Source organism: Biomphalaria glabrata, chromosome 5, assembly GCF_947242115.1.
Source record: "Biomphalaria glabrata chromosome 5, xgBioGlab47.1, whole genome shotgun sequence".
NCBI classification, from domain to species: Eukaryota; Metazoa; Mollusca; class Gastropoda; family Planorbidae; genus Biomphalaria; species Biomphalaria glabrata.
In genome coordinates, this window is record NC_074715.1 from 48,069,059 (window position 1) to 48,082,624 (window position 13,566).

General features: G+C 35.7%; 1 protein-coding gene across 2 annotated transcripts in view; it reads right to left on the reverse strand.

The window, feature by feature from the left end:
* The window catches only part of LOC106053252 (amiloride-sensitive sodium channel subunit alpha-like), a 28,566-nt gene extending 24,431 nt beyond the window's left edge, over positions 1-4,135 (reverse strand). The window contains exons 1-2 of one of the 2 annotated variants that reach the window (XM_056028579.1): positions 3,875-4,135; positions 915-1,130 (exon numbers count right to left, since the gene is read on the reverse strand). In XM_056028579.1, coding sequence (XP_055884554.1) covers positions 915-1,114 — 200 coding nt within the window. In that variant the 5' untranslated portion in view covers positions 1,115-1,130; positions 3,875-4,135. Of the gene's footprint in view, positions 1-914; positions 1,144-3,874 lie in introns of both variants that reach the window. The other variant, XM_056028580.1, reaches the window with a different exon arrangement.
* Positions 4,136-13,566: the final 9,431 nt, after the last annotated feature.

Here is a 13,566-nt window from a genome sequence, read left to right on the forward strand (position 1 = left end):
GCCCGTCCATTCTTTAATGTTGTTTAATGTAGACTCGGAATTTTAAATCGGAGATGGACTCCTGCTGATGTTTGATTGAGTACCTATTTTTTGTTTTGGTTGGCCTCCCTTCAGTCGTAGAGTGGCTATGGTTCAGCTGGAGGAGCACTTTTTCGTGTGGCTGTGGAGCCCTATTTTGGAGAGACGCTCCCGTCCACATATATCGCAGGTTAATGTGGCTTTTGCTTTGGTGGTAGAGGAACCGGCCATTTTTCTTATGTCACGCTTTACTTCCAGACCCACGAGGCCCATGATGTTCAACTTCTGCCAAACCAACATTTATTGCGTCACTTCTTCTTTAAATAATCCGCGAGTGTGTTTGTTGTATTAGACCACTGAAGAACCAGTAGCTTAGCTAGGATGGGGGAGGAGGGGGGAGAATTTTTAAATCATTCTGGACCCCACTTGAGGGGGGGGGGCAAATGTTTTTAAATAAAAAATTTAATATTACGCAAAATGCAGGGGCCCCAAATAGGTCAAGCCCCCTGGTCCACAAAACGATGGAAAATCATAGCTACGCCTCTGTGAAGAACTGTAGCAAAGAACAAAGCCGCAGCCCATTAAAGTAGATATCTTTTAGAAACGCTAAAAATGGATATGCAACACCCTTCGCAAGCCTGCATGCAAACATTACAAGGCAAGCCCCTCACTGGAACCCCACAAGGAAAGAGGGGACGGCCAAGAAATAAATATGGCCAGGATTTGGCTGCAGATATTAAGCAAAAAGAAAAGACGTGGGGCCAGTTGGAGTGACTCGCCCAGAGTCGACACGCCTTGAGGAAGTTGATTGGTGGTTTACGTCCCAGAAGGGATTACAGGTGATGAGAGGATGACTCACAAAAACTTCAACTCTTGTAACATAACGTCATGCGTACCTGTACAGGTGAAACGTCATAGCTCCAGTAGCTGATAACAACAGTATCAACCAGAAGATTCTTTTATTAATGTGAAGTGAGTCCACCACAAACACTATGCCGTTCATTGAGGCACGCTCTGTGTAAAATGTGAAGATATCCCATAATTTTGATCTCTTAGTGCTGCTGCTTGAAATGACGTCAACCACACTGCCTGCCATTGTCTAAATCTTTTATCTGTAATTGGAAACTAGAAAAATTAAGACACAGATTGGCTATAAGAAAAATGTATGCTTCCATTTTGAATTTTATGTCATCTAAATGACAATGATCTTGACATCATCTTTATAAAATTAGTAAAATCTTTATTTAAAAAAAAAAAATTGGTATCAACAAAATGACTTATATCGCAAATCGAAACATGCAAATTAATTTTATAATTGATTTATGCAGTTACATCTAATATTCTTGCGTTTAAACAAACAGCTTCGCACCATTTTTTAAACATAAAATATTGCCGAAATAGGGTCGAACCCTTTACTTTCTTGTTATTAGTCAATTAATGTACTCCTTTGGTATTATCACTTTGTTTTTTTAACATAAGGGAAAAAACTCTAAAAGTGTTTAAAGGCAATCAATTCAGTGATCAAAAAGCTGATAATTGATTCCTATTATCTTGATACTTTTGGTATCCTACTTATCATAATGAACAATTTATTTCGTTTTGCTATAACGTTGTATTATTGTTTTTACTTTACTATTATACCTCGCTACGTGTCCTGAACCGCTAAACAGAGATTAACAAATATGAAGATGTTTGTTTGTTTTTTTGTAAAATGTTTGACATGTTTCGGATGTTCCTTCAGAGTTGAAGATAGTTTACTTCCTAGTCCAAACCTCCCGCAGGACGACGGGGGATGGTAGCGGGCAGGGTTTGAACCCTCGACCGTCGATAAATCCGAACGACAGTCCAGCGCGCAAACCGCACGACCAGGCAGCCATACAATCTGAGGTTCAAAACCAGGGAGAAGTTAAGGTTGTATTTCTACTTCACCACCTCAATGCTAGAAGAGCTCTACCCTACTCTTGTATGAAAATAGCGCCATCTAAATGATAAGGAGCCTCATCCAGGAGCATACATATCGTATGATATCAATTTCTGATCAGTAGAGCAGAACTGGTGACATGTAGCTGTCAAACAAATGAACAACTGACGTATGTATGTAGAACACTTCCTATTTGTGGACCTTAGTTTTTTTTTGGACTAAAAGCTTCTACTTCACTTTAGGATCGCACTTAAAAATTAGTCCTACAAGCACCTTGTATAGCTGAACATTAAGATCACACTTAAGACATAGTCCTACAAGCACCTTGTATAGCTGAACAATAAGATCACACTTAAGACATAGTCCTACAACCACCTTGTATAGTTGAACATTAAGATCACACTTAAGACATAGTCCTACAAGCACCTTGTATAGCTGAACATTAAGACCACACTTAAGACATAGTCCTACAAGCACCTTGTATAGCTGAACATTAAGATCACACTTAAGACATAGTCCTACAACCACCTTGTATAGTTGAACATTAAGATCACACTTAAGACATAGTCCTACAAGCACCTTGTATAGCTGAACATTAAGATCACACTTAAGACATAGTCCTACAAGCACCTTGCATAGTTGAACATTAAGATCACACTTAAGACATAGTCCTACAAGCACCTTGTATAGCTGAACATTAAGATCACACTTAAGACATAATCCTACAAGCACCTTGTATAGCTGAACATTAAGATCACACTTAAGACATAGTCCTACAAGCACCTTGTATAGCTGAACATTAAGATCACACTTAAGACATAGTCCTAAAGCACTTTGTATTGGTAAGGTATGAAATGAAAAATGTAAGCAAAAAATAATTAGAATTGGAAAAATACTTTCGAATAAAAAAATGCTCCCTGTGTCTTGGTAGATGAACAGTAATTGTCAAATCTGAAGAGCTGAGGTTTGAAACCTTGGAGTAGCTTAGAAATTCACTCGGAACTTTAGATTCAAATCTCAACAAACTTTCTGCCAAGTACGAAAAGATCGTCTAATGAACGCAGGAGAAAAGTTACTACGACCAGTTATTGCGCTGACCACACAATGACACTCGTAAGCTTTTAGCCACATAGCTTAGTTAGTAAATCTAACTATCCTTTCAATTAACAAGCCTTAAAGGACAATTCGAACGACTTTACACAACTAGATTAATTAAAACAGAAATAACGACTCGTTAACGGTAACTGGAATCACTATTTTCTGCAATCAAACACTTGTATTAATATGTATTAAAGTGTGGATTTCCTTTCTGGCATTTATTTTATTTTATCCCACGCTAACCTGCTAACCATCGTAAAAAAAACGCATGCTAAAAATCTATTGCCATACTAGCCATATATTACCCGCGGGTCTTAATTTGTGTATCACTGTCGATATAGTCACTGAGAGTGCTTTGGAAATTATTAAACAAAATAATAATTTTATATATAAGTAAAGTGAATGCGTGAATGTAAAAATATTATGAATTGAGATATAAAAATAACTTATCGACCTAAACCCATTTTAAAAAATAAAACCATGTGCATGTAGGCCTACATTTATTTAGATCTAGATCTAGTGTCTAGATATTATAATATTGCAAGGTCTTCGGGGCTAATAAATACCTTCTTTCATGGAACAGTACCAGGAAAAAAAAAAGAAGAAAAGGCAGACAGAGAAAGCGATGAGAAGATAACATAAAAGCATGGACAGGTCTGCCATTGAAAGAGGTTCTAATGCAAAAGACAGGAATGGAGAAAGACGATTGAAGAATCTTGCGTGGTGCCCTAACGGTCCAACACATTAAGCGATAGGTAAAGGTAAAGTATATTAACATACACATAATGTAGAGCACATATAACAATGTAAACTATAGAATGTAGTAGACATACTTACATTGTGCAATAGAAGAGCCAATCCAAACCATAAGCTAGAAATCAAAGTCTTTTAAACTACCCATTCAAACTAGTCTATATAGTCTAAAGAATCATACTGTAAGATGTGTGTTAAGTACCAACCCAATGACTTGCCAAAGGTGTCCTACTATTTCTATTCAGATGATGTCAACTAAGAAAGTAGCCCAATTAACTAGTGAAGCTATACAGTTAAGTCATTCTTATAGTATACCAGTTCGGAAGTCAATGAACCATGCGTAAGGGAGCTAGCTTATCTCTGGTCACGCCTGGGTAATGCCGAACGTTTACTATTCTTAGCACACATTGAGGGGGAGGGGAGGCTAAAAGGGAGTGGGAGAGGGAGACAGTGAGAGAGAGAGAGAGAGAGAGAGAAAGAGAGAGAATGTTTGCCATAGGGACCAATGCTGCTATGGTGTCTGGTTTTCCCTCGTCAAACTCAACCGAATGTTGATTCATTAAGTTGTTGGTTTATTTCACAAGTTCATAATCGCTGCTTTACCAGCATTTTTTAAAAAACTGTCCACGCCCCTATCCAGTTTAGTAATAGTCATGAAACTAGTGTAGGTATTCATAATAGTCAAGGCGCATCACGCAACTATAGTTTACACATTAGTGGCACTTTGTTCTTAAATGTCGTCAATATAATACTAAATATTTTTTAATATAGAATAGAGCAGGAGGCGCTGTGGCTGAGTGGGAAAGCGTAAAGCTTCTGAACCGGGGGTCCCTGGTTCTAATCCTGGTGAAGACTGGTGTTAATTAATAATTTCGGAATCTTTGGGCGCCTCTGAGTCGTTGTGCTGGCCACATGACACCCTCGTTGACAGTGTGCCACAGAAACAGATGTCCTTCTCATCATCTGCCCAAACGATAGCAGAATAAAGCATTCGTGCTAATAAATGGTGAAGAACGTGACTGCAACTTGGAAACACGATCTAGCAGCGACGCCGGTGTCAAGCCATACCGTTTGACGTGACAATTAAGCAAAGAAGAAAGATTCTTTTAAATCAGTCAATAAATGTATGATTGAAAAAAAACAAAACTGACGTCATCAGGCGCTCACGTGATCCGCTCAAACCTGCCCACATCCATCTTCAATAGCTTTTCTTTTCACTTACAATTATACCATGATCGAAACATAGTGGTACCATGAATTTTCGTTCTTTCAAAGGCTTAGACCCATTATCTTCTATATTCTCTCTCTCTCTCTTTGTTTCTATTATCTTCCGTGTTCTATTTCTCTCTCTCTCTCTCTCTCTCTCTCTCTCTCTCTAACAGTACTCCAACATAACTACTTTGACATGACACAAAGACTTTTACAGGACATTTTGGGGTCAGGTTGTTTTCGGGTTATAGCTACAGACAGCTAATCTAAGTAAAATTGTCTCTTGTTTTTTTCATACAGAACTTCAATAAAGCTTGAACATACAAACAAACACTGGTTTTATATACCAAAAACTATTTAAAAGTTTAATATACTGAGACTAACACTGGTTTGATATGCTAAGACTGGTTTGATATACTAAGACTAACACTGTTTGATATACTAAGACTAATACTGGTTTGATATACTAAAACTAATACTTGTTTGATATACTAAAACTAACACTGGTTTGATATACTAAGACTAACACTGGTTTGATATACTAAGACTAACACTGGTTTGATATACTAAGACTAACACTGTTTGATATACTAAGACTAACACTGGTTTGATATACTAAGACTAACACTGTTTGATATACTAAAACTAACACTGGTTTGATATACTAAGACTAACACTTGTTTGATATACTAAAACTAACACTGGTTTGATATACTAAGACTAATACTTGTTTGATATACTAAAACTACCACTGGTTTGATATACTAAGACTGGTTTGATATACTAAGACTAATACTTGTTTGATATACTAAAACTAACACTGGTTCGATATACTAAGACTAATACTTGTTTGATATACTAAAACTAACACTGGTTTGATATACTAAGACTGGTTTGATATACTAAGACTAATACTTGTTTGATATACTAAAGCTAACACTGGTTTGATATACTAAGACTAATACTTGTTTGATATACTAAAACTAACACTGGTTTGATATACTAAGACTGGTTTGATATACTAAGACTAATACTTGTTTGATATACTAAAACTAACACTGGTTTGATATACTAAGACTAACACTGGTTTGATATACTAAGACAAACACTGGTTTGATATACTGAGACTAACAATGGTTTGATATATTAAGACAAACAATGATTTGACATATTAAGACAAACAATGATTTGACATATTAAAACAAACAATGTTTTTATATACTAATACTAACACTGGTTTTACATACCAAGTTTAACACTGTTTATATAAATTTAGACTTTCACTTATTTTATATACCAAGACTGTCACGTGTTTTATAAACTAAGACAAACACTGGTTTAACGCCTGAATTTACTAGAAAAACTCAAACCTGAATAAATGAATAACATTTCCTAATTTCAACAAACAGCTAAATTTGGATGCCATGTTACTTATTAGTCATTGAAACTTTTTCATTAACTAGATTATTTTATATTTATGTATAACCATTGATTCTTGTATTTTTAGATATTTTTTCCAGACGCTTCTAAACTGCGTATTTAGTTTTTTTTTCTTTTAGCTAGCGACTTTTCTGTCAGTTAAGAAATGTTTTTAAAATAGAGCTCTGAAATATTTAAAGAGAGTCCTACATTATATTTTAGTTCTATTCTTACTAGCACTTGCCTTAAAAGGTCTGTTTTGTCATCAACATGTTTTGTCATGCACCATCAGGCGAGGTGTAAACCATGTTTTGAGCAAACGTTTTTCAGCCATGTCGATAGAAACATTGTTATATTCAGCTTGCAGCCGTAAAAAAAATGAAATTTTGGCGATGCATTATGTCAAAAGTTGTTTTGTTATCAGAAGCTAAAAGTTCTTTTCAGGAACTGGAGCCATTGCATTTATTATATTGATGTACAGAGAAATCTTCTTTTTTATTTTTATAACTCAATGACAACTGTTTCTTTTAACTTATTCATAATTGAAATGCAGTAACCTAGGTAATAGACTCAGTAAATACAATAATTAGGTAATAGACTCAGTAAAGTATCTTATCTTTTAAAATACAGACATTACTTCAAAAAAAAAATAAATGTGCAGCCTTCAGTCCCTGGGTCAGTTTAGTCATGCATGTTAACCGGTGACTTCAACTCTGCCATGTCAGTGGTTTGCCTGTCTGACTCAGCCAACCCATTCCATTGGACTTGGGAAGAAGGAGCATTTGACTAGCATATGGAACGAGGAATGTGCGTTCAAAGTAACCTAGGTAACAGATTCAGTAAAGAAAAACATAAAAAAAGTAAATTCCCTATTCAGACCTCGCGATCTGTTGGGCAGATGATATAAAGGTCATCTGTCTCTGTGGCCGACGGCTAACGATGTCACGAGGCCAGCACAACGACCAACCGCCTTTACTGTCCCCCAACTAATGTCAATGAAAGACAGAATGGATACAAAACATAAAGCGCCCCTAGATTCACTCCTGCGCACAATAAAAACCTATTATTTGCTTATGAAAGATGAAAAGACTTTGTTTAAGGACAATAGCCATTATAATAACACGATAAAAAACATCTAGTTTATTCATGCCCACATTGACCCTTTTTTTAACGTAAAAATTACATTATATTCAATGTGCATTGGGATGGTACAATTAGTACATAATTACTCTACATACAACGTCATTACATTTTGATTGCTGTTTTGAATGGATATAATATTAGTAAAACTCAATATCACTAATTCTCATTCTTAGAATGGATGAGAAAGTATGGACATCTGACCTGACTTACCTAGTTCCTGGAACTATTCAACACTTTTCATGATCAAACTGGCAGAGTTTAATGTTCCCAAAAAGACGTGTTTTTTTTCTCAATTTCGTCCTAGTACAATATTATAAAGCTGACAAACTAATGTTTAATAGGAAACAGAAAAACATAGATACAATAAATGATGGCTTTTATATAGCGCTACTTTCATGCTTGTAGCATGCTCCGAGCATTTGTGGACCAGTGGGGGAATGGAGATGTCTGGGAGAAGGTTTTCCGTGCTGCCTGTAGGGCTCAGTAAACACAACTTTGCTTAAGTCGGGTTTCGAACCTCGAGCCCCCTTCATAGGTAGCCAAGCGTACTTAGGCTCTCGACCACGCATCCAAAATATTTATATGCTAAAAAGAAACAAAGAGCCTATCGAATATTCGATCTAGAGCTCAGAAACCGATTCATTAAAATAAAGTTTCTGTACTGGCCAAGCAACTGAACACCAATTAAGTTTTGTATTCATGACAATATATCATTTATGAATTCATGTGTTTAAACCAGAAGTTTCAGAGGGTTAAAATCGATTTCTATTGAATAGCTTAATGGAAATAAACAACAGAGAGAAACCCGGACATTATCATACTTTAAACCAACGCCCGTTGAACGTATGACGTGACTTAAAAATAGCGGACATGTCCTCCTTAGGCGGACATCTGTAGTAAAAAAAATAGCGAAACAGCAACAAACTAACACTTCGGTTCAAGGTCAAACGCTGTTTCACGTGGTATTTGCAATTCAATACCGTGAGCGATCTCGACCAAACATATTTTTTGCAGTGAATGGAGCGGAGATCGTATCATTGTACAACTGAGGCATTTAGTTGCAATGAGTTCGTGAATAGTTGATGACAGCCGTGAGATAAACAGTCTGGGACGTTTTTTGTTTGGGAGGGAGAGATAGTCAAAATGATAAGACGAAGATAGAAACATTTAATGAGAGAAATAGAGACAGAAAAAGAGAGATAAAGAGACAAAGAGATGGACATTGGGAGGGACAGAGGGAAAGAAACATACAAAGAGAGAGAGAAATGAAAGAGACTGGGAGATTAAGAGTAAAAACAAATAGGAGAATGCTATTTCAAAACCTTTCGTGAGAAAAATTAAGTTATAAATCTTAAAACTATTTCAATGAATCTTTTGTCTGGTACTTAAACAAGAAGGTAATCCATTATTATAACGTGATCTTCTAATATACACAAGTAACGAGGCGCTTTCAGCTTTAACTCTAAACTTTTCCACTTGACCTGGCGCTCTGACGCTGTAAAGTCTTTGAACTCACTTTATAGATAGATAGATAGATACATACATATATTGATAGATGATAGATTGATATATGATAGATTGATAGATAGATAAATAGCTTGATAGATTGATAGATGATAGGTTGATAGATGATAGATTCATAGATGATAGATAGATTGAAAGATAGATAGATAGATAGATAGATAGATATAGACAGATAGATAGATATATTGATGGATAGATTGATAGATAGATATAGATAGATAGATAGATAGATAAGATAGATAGATAGATAGATAAGATAGATAGATAGATAGATAGATAGATAGATAGATAGATAGATATATTGTTAGATTGTTAAGTATTTAGTTTTAACTCTAAACTTTTCCACTTGTCCTGGCACACAGGCGCTTGTAAAGTCTTTGAACTCGCTTTAAAACTTTTAACTAAAGAATTTAATCGGTGAAAAGCTCAATAATTGACAGAACATTAACAAACACAATTCTCTAGAAAAGTCTCAACATTTGCATTGGTGTCAATTTTAGTTTGAGCCCTTAGAAAGTGTGGTCACATCTTAGGGTGACCTGGTCACACTTGAGTAGTTCAGGAGATCGTGTCACGTTTGATACACAGAAGCACACACAAAAAAATGTTGCTCTGGCGCCATCACCAAGATTAATTCTATCCACTATTTGTCAGCACCTAACTATTCACTTGTTTCTTGTAGTTTTGTTGTCAGGCTGTGCAGACCCAATCAATGTCCAGAGCTATGTAAATATGACTGCATTAAATTGAGATCTAATCAATAAAGCCTTTTGAAGGTACAAAACACTGGTACGGGCCATGGGCGTAGCCAGGATTTTTTTCAAGGGTGGGGGTTTGAGGGTGATTTTTCTTCCCCCCCCCCTGGCCATTATATATATATGTGTATGTGTGTGTTTGTGAGTGTGTACATAATTAATCTGTATTACATTCTGACCCTTCATTCTTTCGGAAAACGTTAATTGTACACTAGAAAAGGTTCTTCCTTGAGTTAGTGGGAAAATTGTAGACTACCGGCCCTTGCCAGCAAGGGGCCTGGGGAGCGCTGTGAGCTCCCCCAGCGGGGTTCGGGGCGGAGCCAAGCCGCCAAGCACAACACAATGCATATTCTGAGGTATCTACGGAGCATTAGCCCCATTCGCTACGCTCATAGAATTTTATGTTTGTCATTGTTTTTTTTTTCTTTTTTTACATTAAAAAGGTATTTTTAGCTGTAAACACCGCTGGAGGGGGTTTTTAGACACAAAAATCCCTTTTGGCTACGCTCATGGAATCTGGTGACTGATTAATGGATAGTCTTATATTGAAGAGGGGGTTTATCGTTAATTTTGGAGGGGAAGTTTAAAATCAAAATCTTCCTTATCTATGCTCTCGGAATATGGGGATTGACGTTCGCACTATTTTTTTTTGTTTTGTTTTATAGAAGAAGGGGATTTAACTGAAAAACCCCCTCGTAGGGGTTTTAAAACTCAAAACCACCTTAGCTGCGCTGGAGCAAGTAATGGCTTAGCATTAAAATCTCACATAAAATAAACAAAGTCAAAGCAAAAAATCAGTCACTAAATTCCGATCCTCCTCCCCCCCCCCCGGCTACGCCTATGGTACGGGCTGTACATTTGTACTAAGTACTAATTAGTCTGCATTAAAAAAATTGAGTTAGACTGGTGATGTTTAAAAGACACAAAGTTAAAGGCACATTCCTCGTCCCATATGCTAGGACAAATTTGTACAAATGCTCCTTCCTCCCTAGTGCTATTAGAGCATGGAATGGGTTGCCTGAGCTAGCCAGGAAAACCAGTGACTTGCCAGAATTTAAGTCATTGGTTAATATGCATGACGCGTAGGACGTAATCATCTTCTTTTTTGAAGTAACGTCTGTATTATATAAGATAAGATAAGATATAAACAGAAATTATGAAGGATATAGTAAAAGTAAAGTTCCCCTTTTAGACCTTGCTATCTGTAGGGCAGATGATGTTATGGTCATCTGTTTGTTTGGCCAACGGTTAACGAACAGAGTGTCATGTGACCAGTATAACGACCAACCGCCTTTACTCTCCCTAACTAAAGTCAGGTACCCATAATAGTTGGGTGGACTCAGCGGCGCCCTAAAAATCCCGAAATTCAAAATCCTCCAGTCTTCACCAAGATTCGAACCCGGGACCCCAGATTTTGAAGCCAAGCGTTTAACCTCTCAGCCACCGCGCCCCCATTGAGGATATAGATAGAAAATTTTATCGTATAGTTAACATACTATTCTTAAAAAAAAAAAGAATGAAAAATCGTGTCCTATTCGTATCTATATATGCGTGCTTGGTAGAGACAAAATGAGTCATTTTATATGTTATATGACCTAAAGGCTCCAGTTGGGAAATAGCAACTTAAATATTGAAATGTCCTTACATGTGTGTCTTTTGTAGTATTGAATTAGGTTATCTATGAATATGAAAATATGAAAATTTTGTTTATCTTTATAATAGTGTTGGCCCTGGCGCGTCTGTAGCGCGCCTGACCTACATTAAATGTGAATATTTATTTGTAATGACGTCACTTTTTAGCGAGTACGTAACAGAACAAGACGGAACTACTTTTGTGCAGTAGGTCTGTCCGACTGTCCGGCCCGGCTATCGCTTTTAAATCTTTAAGAAGAGTTTCGTGTATTATAAAGTCTTTTATCTGAACAAAGAAAAAAAGTCACTTCATCGTTTGTGAAACAATGTCAATGTTAGCTCGGAGCTCAGTAAATGTATCTCTAGACTATACTGGTAAAATATGTTTCTGTCTAATACTTGCTTCATTATAAATCATACAGAGTAAATAAAAGAGAATTTTATGCAACACACAATCAATGTTTTATCCCAAAATGGGACCTGATACTAAATTGTAACACTAAACGATAAAAAATTAGGACTAAATATTTACTTCTAACAGGACATCTGTTCTATTCACGGTAGGTACTGGTTTTATGTAGGTACAAGTGTTATGATGTTATTAGCTGAAGTGTGACTATTGTCAATTGTCAAAAGTAAACATACACACGCTGCCGTTTTATAGCTTTGTCTTTTATGTAGGAAAATGTTTTGTAACTATTTATCTATCTATCTATCTATCTATCTATCTATCTATCTATCTATCTATCTATCTATCTATCTATCTATCTATCTATCTATCTATCTGTCTGTCTGTCTATCTATCTATCTATCTATCTATCTATCTATCTATCTATCTATCTATCTATCTATCTGTCTATCTGTCTGTCTGTCGGTCTGTCCGTCTGTCTGTCTGTTTATCTATCTATCTATCTATCTATCTATCTATCTATCTGTCTGTCTGTCTGTCTGTCTGTCTGTCTGTCTGTCTATCTATCTATCTATCTATCTATCTATCTATCTATCTATCTGTCTGTCTGTCTGTCTGTCTATCTATATATCTATCTGTCTGTCTGTCTGTCTGTCTGTCGGTCGGTCTGTCCGTCTATCTATCTATCTATCTATCTATCTATCTATCTATCTATCTATCTATCTATCTATCTATCTATCTATCTATCTATCTATCTATCTGTCTGTCTATCTATCTATCTATCTATCTATCTATCTATCTATCTATCTATCTATCTATTTATCTATCTATCTATCTATCTATCTATCTATCTATCTATCTATATATCTGTCTGTCTGTCTATCTGTCTGTCTGTCGGTCGGTCTGTCCGTCTGTCTGTCTGTCTGTCTGTCTATCTATCTATCTATCTATCTGTCTATCTATCTATATATCTGTCTGTCTGTCTGTCTATCTATCTATCTATCTATCTATTTATCTATCTATCTATCTATCTATCTATCTATCTATCTATCTATCTATTTATCTATCTATCTATCTATCTATCTATCTATCTATCTATCTATCTATCTATCTATCTATCTATCTATCTATCTATCTATCTATCTGTCTATCTATCTATATATCTGTCTGTCTGTCTATCTGTCTATCTATCTATCTATCTATCTATCTATCTATCTATCTATCTATCTATCTATCTATCTATCTGTCTATCTATCTAGAGAAGAATGGAGAGATACACACAGAATATGTCCAAAAGTCCCCTACAATAAAGTTTACGGTGTAGTAACACCTCTAGTTTTATTACTTGTTATCTTTTAAACTTAGTACTATTTAGTAACACACATTTTTCACACGTATGTTCCTATATATTTCTGTTCTTTCTGACTGTGTGATATAACAACATTTAACTTACTTTCAAAGTACCGTAAGTTTCGGTAAACGAACTCTTTTTTTTTTTATATACTGTTTTTTTCTCTTTTTCTGTTTTGTCTATTTTTTTTTACCTGTTTTTTTATTTAGCAGTTTCACCATTTAAATTCTAGTTTTCCAGAAAATGTATTTTTTTTTCTTTTTGTTAATTTAAAAAAATGAAACAAATATGAATTATAAAACATACACATGATTTTTTTTTGTTTCGCAGACTC